The sequence below is a fragment of the Trachemys scripta genome, chromosome 18 (assembly GCF_013100865.1).
Source record: "Trachemys scripta elegans isolate TJP31775 chromosome 18, CAS_Tse_1.0, whole genome shotgun sequence".
NCBI lineage: Eukaryota > Metazoa > Chordata > Testudines > Emydidae > Trachemys > Trachemys scripta.
The window spans coordinates 21,515,881-21,529,007 of NC_048315.1; the positions used below are offsets into that span (position 1 = coordinate 21,515,881).

General features: G+C 63.5%; 1 protein-coding gene and 1 long non-coding RNA gene across 2 annotated transcripts in view; both read left to right on the forward strand.

Annotated features, from left to right (window-relative positions):
• Positions 1–1,169: 1,169 nt before the first annotated feature.
• Positions 1,170–3,309, forward strand: LOC117867496. Its single transcript, XR_004643420.1, has 4 exons — positions 1,170–1,224; positions 2,277–2,303; positions 2,716–2,838; positions 3,230–3,309. It is a non-coding gene; the product is annotated as an uncharacterized LOC117867496 (long non-coding RNA).
• Positions 3,310–3,823: 514 nt separating this feature from the next.
• The window catches only part of LOC117867677 (maestro heat-like repeat-containing protein family member 2A), a 14,331-nt gene continuing 5,027 nt past the window's right edge, over positions 3,824–13,127 (forward strand). The window contains exons 1-12 of the mRNA XM_034752898.1: positions 3,824–3,955; positions 4,108–4,203; positions 4,985–5,089; positions 5,428–5,551; positions 6,472–6,593; positions 7,046–7,198; positions 7,759–7,913; positions 8,590–8,734; positions 9,401–9,597; positions 10,295–10,429; positions 11,376–11,490; positions 12,574–12,720. Of these exons, the coding sequence (XP_034608789.1) occupies positions 3,824–3,955; positions 4,108–4,203; positions 4,985–5,089; positions 5,428–5,551; positions 6,472–6,593; positions 7,046–7,198; positions 7,759–7,913; positions 8,590–8,734; positions 9,401–9,597; positions 10,295–10,429; positions 11,376–11,490; positions 12,574–12,720 (1,626 nt within the window). The remainder of the gene's footprint in view (positions 3,956–4,107; positions 4,204–4,984; positions 5,090–5,427; positions 5,552–6,471; positions 6,594–7,045; positions 7,199–7,758; positions 7,914–8,589; positions 8,735–9,400; positions 9,598–10,294; positions 10,430–11,375; positions 11,491–12,573; positions 12,721–13,127) is intronic.

Sequence of the window (13,127 nt, forward strand, 5' to 3'; positions counted from 1 at the left end):
TCCTGGGGGTGACTAAGGAGGGACTGGAGCACTGGGCCCAGGGACTGGGAAGACTAGCTGTGACTGGGAGTGTTGGGCCTGCAGACTAGGGAGACTGCTCGTGACTGGGAGTGTTGGGCCCAGGAACTGGGTAGACTAGCTGTGACTGGGAGCGTTGGGCCTACAGACTGGGGAGACTGGTTGTGACTGGGAGCGTTGGGCCTGCAGACTGGGGAGATTGGTTGTGACTGGGAGCGTTGGGCCTGCAGACTGGGGAGACTGATTTTCACTGGGAGTGTTGGGTCTGGGGAGACTGGCTGTGACTGGGAGTTCTTGGCCCGGGGACTGGGGAGACTGGATGTGACTGGAAGTGCTGGGATGGGGACTGGGGAGGCTCCGGGCTGTTCTGGAGTTGCTGATGGCTTTCGACTGACCCCGAGCTCTCTGCTCCCAGTGCCTTGTCTCCTGCCTGCAGCTCTGTGCCAGGGACCAGCTGGATGCGATCCTGAGAGCTCTGGGCGACTTTGAGGAGGAAATGGCAGAGGGGGAGGATTCCTGGCATCTCAGCCTGTGCAAGGTACAGCACCGCACTTGTCCCAGCCCTCGGCCCTGTCTGCATGGGGCTGTTGGCTGGGGTCCGGGCCAGCAAGGCACAGGCTGGCGGTGCAGAGGGTCTGGGCTGGGTTAACCAAGTTTCTGATTATCAGAGCCCAAAGCTGGCCCAGGCAGAACCATGGTTCTGATCCAAGTGGGCCCTGTCTGGATTTGGAGATGAAGCCACTCTGTAGCCACATGGGGTGATCACCTGAGGGAACTGGGTAACTAGGCAGGGGTGAGGCTGGGGGATCACCCCCGGGGCATGTGGGGAGCACAGGTCTGGGGGCTCATTCTACCCGGAGGAGGGTATGGAGAGCCAGAGGTTTGTTCTTGGGGGTGGGGGTTGGAGCCGGACAGGGTCAATGTTTATAGAATCTAGGGAACAATCTTCCCAGCCCGTGAGCCCCAAGGAAGCGCCTGCCGTGGGCCGTCGGGAGCTGGGGAGGGAAAGGCCTTTCCCCAGTGACATCCCTGCTCTTCTCTTCATTGCCCCAGGGCCTGGCCCCACGGGAGAGGGACAGAGTGAAGAGCACCCTCCTGCTGTTCTACAGCAGGGCAGCAGCCCAGGCGCCCCCCCAGCAGCTGCTCCCTCGGCTGGCGGAAGAGATCGTACCCAAAATCCTGCACCATTACAGCACCAGCTCCCAGGTATCTGCCTGCAGAAGTTGGTCCCAACCTCCCTGCCATGCCTTCGGCCCTCTGAGATTGGGCTCCCAGGACCTCACAGGATCAGGCCTCAGGCCATGGGGAGAGGGCACCATGGATTGAAGGGGTCACTGATGAGTCCAGGACAGCCGGGGCTGGGGGGAGAGATGACTTTAGCAAAGCTTTTGATACGGTCTCCCACAGTATTCTTGCCAGCAAGTTAAAGAAGTATGGATTGGATGAATGGACTATGAGGTGGATAGAAAGCTGGCTAGATCGTCGGGCTTAACGGGTAGTGATCAATGGCTCCATGTCTAGTTGGCAGCAGGTATCAAGCGGAGTGCCCCAAGGGTCAGTCCTGGGGCCGGTTTTGTTCAACATCTTTATTAATGATCTGGATAATGGGATGGATTGCACCCTCAGCAAGTTCGCAGATGACACTAAACTAGAGGGAGTGGTAGATACGCTGGAGGGTAGGGATAGGGTCCGGAGTGACCTAGACAAATTGGAGGATTGGGCCAAAAGAAATCTGATGAGGTTCAACAAGGACAAGTGCAGAGTCCTGCACTTAGGACGAAGAATCCCATGCACTGCTACAGGCTGGGGACCGACTGGCTAAACAGCAGTTCAGGAGGGGAGGGATAGCTCAGTGGTTTGAGCATTGGCCTGCTAAACCCAGGGTTGTGAGTTCAATCCTTGAGGGGATCTGGGGCAAAAATCTGCCTGGGGATTGGTCCTGCTTTGAGCAGGGGGTTAGACTAGATGACCTCCTGAGGTCCCTTCCAACCCTGATATTCCATGATGGATGGGAGGATAGCGTGGATGGAAGGAGTCAGCTAGGGCCCTGTGGCTCCCAGCCCAGTCCTCCTCCTTTCCCTAGGCCATATAGCTTTAAACCTGCACAGGGACCGGAGGGAGATGGGTCCGAGGGCCCCCTGGAACAATGCGCATGGCTCCATGCTGCCTCCTGCAGGGGGAGGTGGCTCTGGGGCCCTGGCATATCCCAGGGGGCTTCAGTGCTGATGTTTGACAGCTGCTGCCATTTCATTTTTCAGGCGCTGGGACTAAACGCCAGGCAGATGGTAAGGAGCAGCGAGTGTGATCCTCCCGGGGGCCCATGCAGCTCGGGCTGGGGCATCTGCCAGAACTGCGGGAAGGCTGGGGCTGGGTCAGGCTGTGGGCTGCAGGAAGCCAGGCTCAGTTTCAGCCCCAGCCCCAGCCCCGGGAATGCTGGGGCATGGGACTAGTTTATGCTGCTGTTCCATGAATCTGGTTCTCTCCTGTGGGGTGGGGGTATTCCTAAGCTTCTGGGCCCATCCCCATAAGGGTGCCATATGACTTTGGGCCCTTCCTGTGAGGGGAGCGGTGCGGCGGCCAGGGACCTCTCCGGGGTGGGGTGGTGGGGTGGCCAGAGTGGGAGGCTGTGCTAACCCCAAAGGGCTGGGGAGGCTGCATCCAACTCTCATTCCCACTCTCCTCTCTGCGGGCATGTAGGACACAGCCCTTACTCTGCGCTTCATTGAGAGCATCTCCGCAGTCAGCCTGGCCGTCCAGAGGAGCGGGGAATCCCAGCCGCACGAGCTTCCCCACAAACAGGTGCTGCTCAGCCAGCTGCTGGTGAGTGGGGGGATCCCCAGTCCTGGGGGAGCGGCCTCATGGCCTCAGGGTTGCCCTGAGCTGGGGTCGCATTGCCCTGGCTCCAGCAGGCTGGGGCACTGGGATAGAACTGGATAACTGTGTCCTTGGGAGTCACTGGGGAGTGGGCTGCTCTCTGGAGGTCATCCCCATGCTCTCCAAACCTGCCCTGAGGCTGCTGGCAGGACACAGGGGCTGTCTTGGGGTCAGGGGACCCAGCCCCAGGGGCACAGGGAGGTTCCATCAGCTTCCCCACCCCCAGCATTTCTGGGTGTTATGTCAGTCCCCCGGAGCTGGGTGGGAGGTCCCATTGTTGCCCCCAGGGATACCATGGCCTCCCCCCATGTTCTTGGTTTCTCTCTGTGTACTTCAGGAGATCATTAAGGCCGAGCCACGGAGCTCCCTGCTCTCTCCAGTTCGCCAGGAGGCAATGGTGGCCATCGGGCAGCTGAGGTGGGTATAGCTCTGCCCCTGGCCCCCTCCATGCCAGCTGGCACTTTGGCCATCCTTACGCACAGAAACCAGCATGGGCAAGCCCTGACGTGGGCTGTGCAGGGCAGTGTATGAGGCAGGAGTGTGACCCCCATGGTGGCACTAGTGTGGGGAGAGCTGCCCAGCCTTCCTAGAGCCAGGGGTCAGTTCCCAGGGTGTCATGGCCCCCAGAGCTCAGCCCTGGTGGTGCTTCGAGCTCACTGGGACTCAGACCACTGCAGATTGTTCCTGATCTCCGCAGGAGAGCCCTGCTGGGCACAGAGCCCCTGCGGCTGGCAGAGCAAGCCCTGCACACCCCAGAGAGCAAGGGGAGAGCCCTGGGGAGAGGGGGGCAGGGATGGGGGCCCCGGGAGAGCCCCAGGAGGAGGAGGAAGGCAGGGAAGGAAGCAGGGGGTAGGGGTGTTGGCCTGGAGAGGTCTGTGTGACTCTCCATGCCCACCGGCGGGGGAATGCCCAGCCTCTGACGCCTCCCGCCATGCTCTCTCCTGCCAGTAAAGTGAAGCAGCCACTGAGCTGCGAGAAGAATCAGGAGTTGATGGAGCAGTGTCTTGATAGTGTCTTCTCCCTGCCTCCCCAGGAGTTCACTGAGGACGTGGGGCCCAGCCAGGTATGTGACAGCCCATCCTCCCTGCCGCTGACCGGGTACCCCACAGTGTCATGGTGCCTAGGCATCACTCCCTGCAGGACTGGGCCTAGGTTCCGGCCCCCTCTGCCTCTTGCCAGCCCCATCAGGGCCTCACTCCTCCCTCTGCGTTGCAGACTCTTTATGCCAGCACCATGGCCACCCTGGAGGGGCTGATGCAGATATTGCTGGAGGAGGAGGAGACGCCAGAGCGACTCCAGAGAACCTTCCGGGTGAGTGGGAGCTGGGCAGGGAGGTCTCCTGTCCATCTGTCCAGACTCCTCGACGGCCCCTGTCACCTCAGGGACAAGACCCACCTCCCAGCCTCCTGCCCACCCCAGGGTCAGAGCCTGCCTGGGTATGAGCCCTGTGATGTGGGGAGCAGGGGTGAGGAGTGGGGTTGTGGGTCTGTGGAGATGCACTAGGGGAGAGCGAAGTCCCAGACTCCAGGAAAGTGTGTGTGGGGGTGTCCAGTCCAGTGTTTCAGGGCTCAGGCATCCCCCGGAAGGAGGAGGGGTGATTTCCCGTCAGGAGGCCTGTCAGAGCCCCCTGCAATCAGGAGTCACTCCAGGGATGGGTCTGGCCTGAGGCCTTGGCCCAACATTGCTGGGCCACATGTACCCTGGGGCCTGGGAGGGTCCGGCTCAGCCTTTGCCCAACATGGGGCTCATTTCAGACAGAAGCTAGAGGGGGGAAGGGCCCCACAGAAAAACCTCCTTGTCTGAGCAGAAACACTCCCTGGAGCGCTGCACCCCAGAGGGAAGGGGGGTTGGACTGCCCCCACTTCCCTGGTCTCCGTCCCTTTGAAAACCTGCACCGTGAGGGGAGAGGAGCCACAGGCAGTTCACCCAGCCCCTCCCTCTTCAGGGGGCTGGGAGCCGAGCACGGCTCTGGGCATGGCCCAGGAGGTACCATGCGGAGGCCTCTCCGGGTTCCATTCCCCCCCCCACTGGACCCCTCCTCTCCCAGGTGCAATTGGTGGGGGGCTTGCTCATTGCCCTGCTCTGCCCACAGCTCCTGCAGAGATGGCTGGTGTCAGAGCAGGTGTGGGAGCGTGCCCGCGCCATGCGGGTCAGCACCCACCTGCTGAAGGCATATCTCCAGACGGTCACCATCACCGTGAGTACTGCCCCACCTGCCTGGCCCAGTGCCCGCCTGCAGCAGGCTCAGGCACTCTGCCTCTGCCCCAGGGCATCCTCACGGGTCCCATATGGGGAAGGGCAGAGCGGGATCCCTGGGCCCCGGCACAGCAGAGAGTGGCCCGGGGGCAGCCCCTCAGTACCCTGGCTGTGGGCACACTCAGTCCCTGCGGGGAAAGGGCTGGTCCTGGGAGCAGGCAGCTGTTGGCAGAGTGAGGTCGCTGTCTAGTATGGACCAGATCCTGGGCCAAGGCGAGGCAAGGGGCTGGTTGCACCCAGGCCAAGCCCATTTGTTGTTCTCTTTCTTTTCCCAATCAGACACAGATCCCTCCTGGCCAGTTCAGCACTCTGGCTGGGACGCTGGGCCCCTACACCTGTGACTCACTGGGCAGCATCCGCCAGGGCGCAGGGGACGCCATTGGGTGCCTGCTAGACATACAAGGTGCGGAGGCCTCAGGGGCAGCGGGTGCCCTGGGGTGAATACGGGGCCTGGTCGGAACACAATGCAGCGGGTATCCTGGGGCGAATAGAGGGCATGGCCCAGGGGTGGTGTGAGGCATGGCCCAGGGGTGCTATGGGGTAAATAGAGGGTATGACCAGGGGTGGCATGGCATGAATAGAGGGCATGACCCAGAGGTGGCATGGGGCCTGGCCCAGGGGTGTCCTGGGGTGACTAGAGGGCATGACCCAGAGATGGCATGGGGCCTGGCCCAGGGGTGTCCTGGGGTGACAGGAGGGCATGACCCAGAGGTGGCATGGGGCCTGGCCCAGGGGTGTCCTGGGGTGACTAGCGGGCATGACCCAGAGGTGGCATGGGGCCTGGCCCAGGGGTGTCCTGGGGTGACTAGCGGGCATGACCCAGAGGTGGCATGGGGCCTGGCCCAGGGGTGTCCTGGGGTGGCTAGAGGGCATGACCCAGAGGTGGCATGGGGCCTGGCCCAGGGGTGTCCTGGGGTGAATAGAGGGCATGGCCCAGAGGTGGCATGGGGCCTGGCCCAGGGGTGCTGTGGGGCGAATAGAAGGCATGGCCCAGGGGTTGCATGGGGGATGACCCAGGGGTGCTGTGGGGCGAATAGAGGGCATGGCCCAGGGGTTGCATGGGGGATGACCCAGAGGTGCTGTGGGGCGAATAGAGGGCATGGCCCAGGGGTGGTGTGGGGCCTGGCCCGGGATGTCCTGGGGTGACTAGAGGGCCCAGTCAGGGTACGGCATTGCAGGTGCTTTGAGGTGAATAGAGGGCCAGTAAGCGTGTGCCGGGCCCTCAGTCTCAGCAGCTCCAAGTGCACTAGTAATGGCACCCAAGGGGCAGCGGCTCAGGCCCACAGGCCAGGCTAAGCATCTTCCCCTGGCTGATCCCTGCAGTTGCCAAGCAGCCCGGGACCCTGAGGGGCCGAGACAAGGCGTGGGCACTGAGGCGCGTGTGTCAGGAGCTGCAGAGTGCAGATCCCGAGGAGGTGTGGGACGCGTCTATCAAACTGGCCAAAGTAAGGACTCCAAGAGCTGGGACAGGCAGCTACCGGGCTGGGCCACCTGGGGAGGGGGCTACTGGGCTGAACTGCTTGGGGGAGACCGCGGGCTGGGGCAATGAGCTGGCAACCGGGAGGCTCCTTGTCAGTAATCAGGAGGGGGTTCATAGGGCCACAGGGGTGTGCTGGGTGACAGTGTGGATCTCCCATGGGCAACAGCAAGGGGCAGAACCAGGAACTCCACTACCTGGATGCAGGATGCCCCAGCACTGCGCAGACTTCCCACGCCCCTCCCAGCGGGCTCTGGCTGGATCTCTGGGGCAGGGATTCTCCCCAGAGGGGCCAGGAGCCTGCAGGGGAGCACAGCCAGGGCCAGCCCCGCTCCCTGCGCATGGCCAAACTCTCCCTGGGGCCCTGCCTGGTTGAGGAGTTGGGCTGACCCCAGGCCGTGGCTGTGCCCTTCTCTGCAGCGTGTCAGCAGGGCCCTGCCCAAGGCGGAGATCCTGCCCTTCACCCAGACCCTGCTGGAGAGCCTGGGGGCCGTGAGCCAGGCCTGCGACCAGGCCAGTGTCCTGTGGTTTCACACGCTCCTGACAGACCGCGCCAGTGACCTGACGGACACAGTAAAGCTGGGCTGGCCGTGGGTGTTCGGGGCTGGGTTTGTGGGCAGCGGGACTCCCTGAGACTGTCTGCCAGGGGCTCTTATTGAGAGCTGCAGGGAGGAAGTAGCCCCTTCCCCCAGGCACGGGGGTGGTGGTGAGGGGGGCTGGGTGAGTGGAGGGAGATATGTGGTGGGGAGGGGCCGGCTGGGGGGCTGGGTGAATGGAGGGAGAAATGTGATGGGGAGGGGCCGGCTAGGGGGCCGGGTGAGTGGAGGATGATATGTGATGGGCAGGGGCCGGCTTGGGGGCTGGGTGAGTGGAGGGAGATATGTGATGGGGAGGGGTCGGCTGCGGGGCCGGGTGAGTGGAGGTTGATATGTGATGGGCAGGGGCCGGCTTGGGGGCCGGGTGAGTGGAGGGAGATATGTGATGGGGAGGGGTCGGCTGCGGGGCCGGGTGAGTGGAGGGAGATATGTCATGGGAAGGGGCCGGGTGAGTGGAGGGAGATATGTGGCGGGGAGGCTCCTCCCCTGCTGGCAATTCCGAGGAGTGGGTCAGGGTAACCTCTCTGTCGCGGCCAGGTCCAGGCCATCCTGAGCATCACCAGCACCTACCTGCGCTGCCTGGAGGACCCTGAGCCGAGAGGGCTCCTGGCCCAGGCAGTCTCCCTGCTGGCTCAGCACCACCAGGAGGCTGTGGTCACCCACCTCCTCCAGCGCCCCTTGCCGTTGGATAAGTGAGTGCAGCGCCGGGCCCAGCACAGGTCTTCTAGCGGTGGGGTGAGCCACATGTACTTGGGAGCAACCCAGGAGGTGCCCTTTGCCCCACATCCTGGTCCAAGGGCTGATGTGATGCCACAGCTTGGGCAGGACTCCTCGGCTCTTTCCTAGCGAGGTTTACCACACGCACCCCCTGATCTCTGGGGCAAGGGCAGGGGGAACAGGTGCAGGCTGGTCCTAAACACAAGCCAGGTGTGTGCCCAGATTTGGCCCAACACTTCTGGGGTCCTGCCGAGTCAGCCTCACTTCCTGCTCCACACGCATGGCCCCCTGCACTCCAAGTTCAGACCCCCAAGCTCCCCCAGCCATCGGGGGTGCGGGGCTGCCTGGGGAGTCCCCATCCTTTGTCTGGAAGCCCAGCCTGCAGAAGGAGAGGTCTGACCCACTCTGGCCTGGGACTCAGGAGAAGTCCTTTTGCAGCTGAGAATCCCCAGGGCCAAGCCCTCACTCCCGAGGGAGTATTAGAGGGGCAGTAAGGCCAGAGACTGATTTCTAACTGCTGCCCACACCTTTCACCCCAGGGCCTTAGGGTGGGCGCTGCCCACGAAAAGGGCCCCAGCCGCAGCGAGGTGGCGGCTGGGCCAGGAGCAGGGGCTCCCACTGATGGGTGTCTCTGGGTCTGCTATGCTCTAGGGACAGCAAGGAGCTCTGGGCAGCTCTGGCTGCCAAGGATTTCTTCCAGGACATCCTAAAGGATTTGCTAGACCGGATCCCCAGCGGGCCAGCAGCAGAGCAAGGGGCTGAGACCCAGGAGGTAGCAGTTGCCAATCCCCTCTCGGTGAGTGCAGGGGGGCTGTGGGTGTGGCAGCTACGGGGAGGGGGCAACCAGCCCCCCACCCTCCACCAGCATGAGGCTGTGGGACAACTACCTGAAGGGGGGTTCCAGAGAGGATGGAGCTCGGCTGTTCTCAGTGGTGGCAGATGACAGAACAAGGAGCAATGGTCTCAAGTTGCAGTGGGGGAGGTCTAGGTTGGATATTAGGAAACACTATTTCACTAGGAGGGTGGTGAAGCACTGGAATGGGTTCCCTAGGGAGGTGGTGGAGTCTCCTTCCTTAGAGGTTTTTAAGGTCGGGCTTGACAAAGCCCTGGCTGGGATGAGTTAGTTGGGGATTGGCCCTGCTTTGAGCAGGGGGTTGGACTAGATGACCTCCTGAGGTCCCTTCCAACCCTGATATTCTATGAGTCTATGACACAATTCATGGGCTGCTGGATCCATTGCTGGCTGGGCTGGGAGCTGCTAGGTCCTTCCAGGGCAGATTTCATGGAAGGAAGAGGGCCCTGGACTGGCATAAGGCACAGACTCCTTTGGGGCAGGCTCTGCCCCCTCCACTCTCCGCAGACCCTTCTGGGGCAGAGAAGGGCCCATGGGCCATGTCAGCCAGGGGTGCGGCGCTGCGGGGGGGCGTAGCTCCTGTTAACGCCGTGTGGGCCCATCCCACAGGTGGTCTGTGCCATCGGTGAGGTGGTGATGGGGACAGCGGTCGGGGATGCGCTGGGCTCGCTGCTCCCTGAGCTCTGTTATGCCCTCCTGTACCAGCTCAGCTGCACCCCGGACAGCGACACGCCATTGCCCTCCAGGGCTGGGAGACCCCTGGTCAGCCCAAAGGGAGCTGCACTGCCACCCTCCACCCCCCGCAGGTAACGTCTGGGACAAGGGCACCCACCCCCATCTCCCATAAGTAACGTCTGGGGCAAGGGCACCCCAGCCCCTCAGGTAGAGTCTGGGGAAAGGGCACCCTGCTCCCACATTCCACCGGTAGCGTCTGGGGCAAGGCATCGCAAACCGACCCCAGCCCCTCACCCCACACCAGCAATGCCCAAGGACAAGGCCACCCCCACCCCAGCCCCCCGCCCGGCACCCACCATCCGTCATAGGTAATGCCCAAGAACAAGGACACCCCTTCCCATTCCCCACCAGCCACCCCTCAGAGGAAACACCCAGGGGGAAGGACACCCCCCAGACCCCCATCCGTCCTGTCCTGCAGTCAGTGCCTAGGAAGGATCTGGTGCTGCCAGCCCCACAGTCTGCCGCTGACAGGATCCCTCTGGCCTCTGCCCTCCCCCATCTCTGCTCTGCTCCCCCTCCCCCGCTTCAGCTGTGCCCCTTAGCCTGGGCAGTGGGGCTGGGCCCTGGGATTCAGGCAACTGGTTTCTGATCTCAGTCCTGCCTCATTCTCTAGGCATCCCTGGCCAAGTCCCAGCCCCTCTCTGGGCCTCAGTTTCCCCCTCTGTCCATGGGGGTTAGTGACACATGGGGGGCACAGGGCTGCGGAGGGCCAGGCATTAGCTGGATCCCGCAGCCCCGTTCACCAGAGCAGGTCTGCTGCCTCCCCAGCCTGACAGTGGCGGCACTCAGAGCAGTGCTCGCCAAGGGCCTGCAGGACGTGGCCAGGACCCTGGACAAGGAGCGAGGCTGGCACCTCCTGGAGGATCCCCGCAGCTTCCCCGAGGGTGTCTCCCTGCTGGCGAGGTGAGGAGTGAGGGGCGATGTGGGGCAGAGGTACAGCCTGGACTGGGTGACTGTCACAGATCCACAGGGCAGGCTGAGCCTCCAGCCCTTCCGCTGTCTCTGCAGAGTCCCCAGCGGTGCGCTAGACCCTGGGCCTCCACTTTCTGAGCGCAGGCCAGTGACTAGTGGCTGGGGATACAGGACTGCATGGCAAAGCAGAGCTCCTCCGGGGGTTTGTGCTGGCCAGCACCTCCCTCTCTGGTGCCAAGACTCCTGGACTCCGTCTGTCCCTGCCTGGCTAGTAGAGCTCTCAGACCCCAGTCTGCCGCGTGGCAGCCCACCGTCTCCCAGCACCATCCCCGTGTGATCACTGCTCCCTTTGGCTGCCAGGCCTCCACTGCATCTCCCAGGCAGTGTCTTTCTGACAGGGACTTTTCCTGCGAGTTCATTCCTACCAGCCCGGACAGGCTGCAGTCTGCGGGCTGTTTACCCAACTCTTGCTGCTCCCCAGTCCAGAGGGGAAGGGAACCCCTTCACACCAGTGGGTAGCAAGCCAGAGTGAGAGGGGAAACTGAGTCACGCATCCTTTGCAGAAAAATATTCCAAGCCTTTCTGCCTCCTCTACAGGGCCTCTGGGGCCCTTGGGCGGAGGAGCTGGTTTGGGCCCACTCACCCCCCCGGGGTGCTCAGAGCCTCTTGCTTAGCTGTGCCAGCCCAGACACTGCCCAGACTCATCCCCACTGCTCTGCACACTGTCCTTGCTCCCCCAGCCATCGGGGGGGTGGGGCTGCCTGGGGAGTCCCCATCCTTTGTCTGGAAGCCCAGCCTGCAGAAGGAGAGGTCTGACCCGCTCTGGCCTGGGACTCAGAAGTCCTTTTGCAGCTGAGAATCCCCAGGGCCAGGCCCTGACTCCCGAGGGAGCATAAGAGGGTCAGTAAGGCCGTAGACTGGTCTCTAACCTCCCCAGGGCTCTGGGGCAGGTGGGCGACGCACCGCTGGATAGGATCCTGCAGCTCCTGTCCCCATCCCTGAGCTCCCCATGTGAGGACTGGAGAGTCACCGGCACGGCCTTCTACGCCGAGGTGAGACGGGCCCCAGATGGGCGCTCCCCAGGGCACTACCTGGGCAGGTGATGGAGTGGGCACGGGGGGAGGGGGCAGCTGGGCAGGCAGTGGGACGGGCCCAGGGGCTCTGTTCTCCCCTCCATTTTACATAGAACCCCCGGAGAGCCATCACCCCCAGCAGTTCTGCTGCACCCCTCGTTTTCCTGGCCAACAGTGGCGCCCTGAGGGCACGTTCTGCCCCTCCTCTCAGGGGAGCAGGGCCCCGCTGCCCTTCACATGGGGGACAGGATTTGGGGAGGCTGGGCAGAAGCTGAGCAACCTCGCTCTAGGCCCCGCTCCCTTGCACCCCAGGGTCCTTTGCTGCACCTTTGCTTCCTTCCGGCTGGAAGTAGCCCCTGTTCATTGTGCTGGGAATCAGAACTGACACCAGGGCAGGCCCTGCTCTCCCTTCCCTGCTCCACCCCGCTTGACACCCCTTGGGGAGATCAGAGTCCAGCCCCAATTAGCTCACCCTCCAGTCCTGGCTGCCCTCCTCCTCACTGGGCGGATGAGCAGCCAGACAGCACCCTGAGGTCACAGGCCGGCACTGGCCATGGGCCCAAACGGACTGTGGGAAAGGAGGATCCCAGCCCTGGGACTGGCCCATTCAGTGCACTCCGCCCCTCCCAGCAGGCCAGGCCAGGCCTTGGCAGAGCCCGGGCAGCAGCAGAGGCAGGGTCTGGCCCTGTCCAGCAGGCTCTGGAGAAACTCCCAGCAGAGCCAGCCCAGCCATGCCCATCTCCTCTCCAGCCAGGCTGGGACAGACTGGAGGGCTGGGTCCTGTGCCCACTCTGCCACTGGCCCCTCAGTGAGTCACTTCCCCGCTCGCTGCCTCAGTTTCCCCAGCCGCTACGGGGACAGCGAGACCCAAGCACCTCCTGCGTGCAGTGCGCTGAGCCCGGGGGAGTCACCCCACCCCATGAGAGCGTTGAGAGGCCCTGCGGTGCCTGGCAGAGCTGAACCCCCAGCCCGGAGCCTGAGGGAGCTGGGGCTGGGCTCTACCCCCGAACTGCCCGACGAGTGTCTCCGGCCCAGGCCGTGACCTGCTCCCTTGTCCCTCAGCTCCTGGGTCACCCCGGGCTGCAGCAGAGGAAGCTGCTGAGACCCGTCCTGGAGCACCTGGTGGCAGGGGCCAGCGATGAGAGCGACAGCATCCGCCGGCTGGCGGCGCGCGGGCTGGGGAACATGGCCCAGGGGCTGCCACACAAGGTGGGCAGAGGGCAGTGGGGCTGGGCTGGGGCAAGGGGAGCAGCGCGGCCGGGGGAGGGAGCGAGTCCAGGGGCTGCATTTTTGGTTTACAGCAACCCCCCCCCGCCTGGGCTCTAGCACTCGAGGCAGTCAGGTCTGGGGGGTCCCCAGTGTGGCTGGTGCCACCTCCCCTGCACCTGGGGCAGAGACGGAAGCAGGACCCCCAGCCGGCCCCTCTTCGTTACATATCACCCTCCACTCACCCAGCCCCTCCCGACTGCACCCCCCAACTCACCTAGACCCCCAGCCGGCCCCTCCCCATCACATATCACCCTCCACTCACCCGGCCCCCCAGCCGACCCCTCCCGACAGCACTCCCCCAACTCACCCAGCCCCTCCTGACTGCACCCCCCAACTCACCCAGCCCC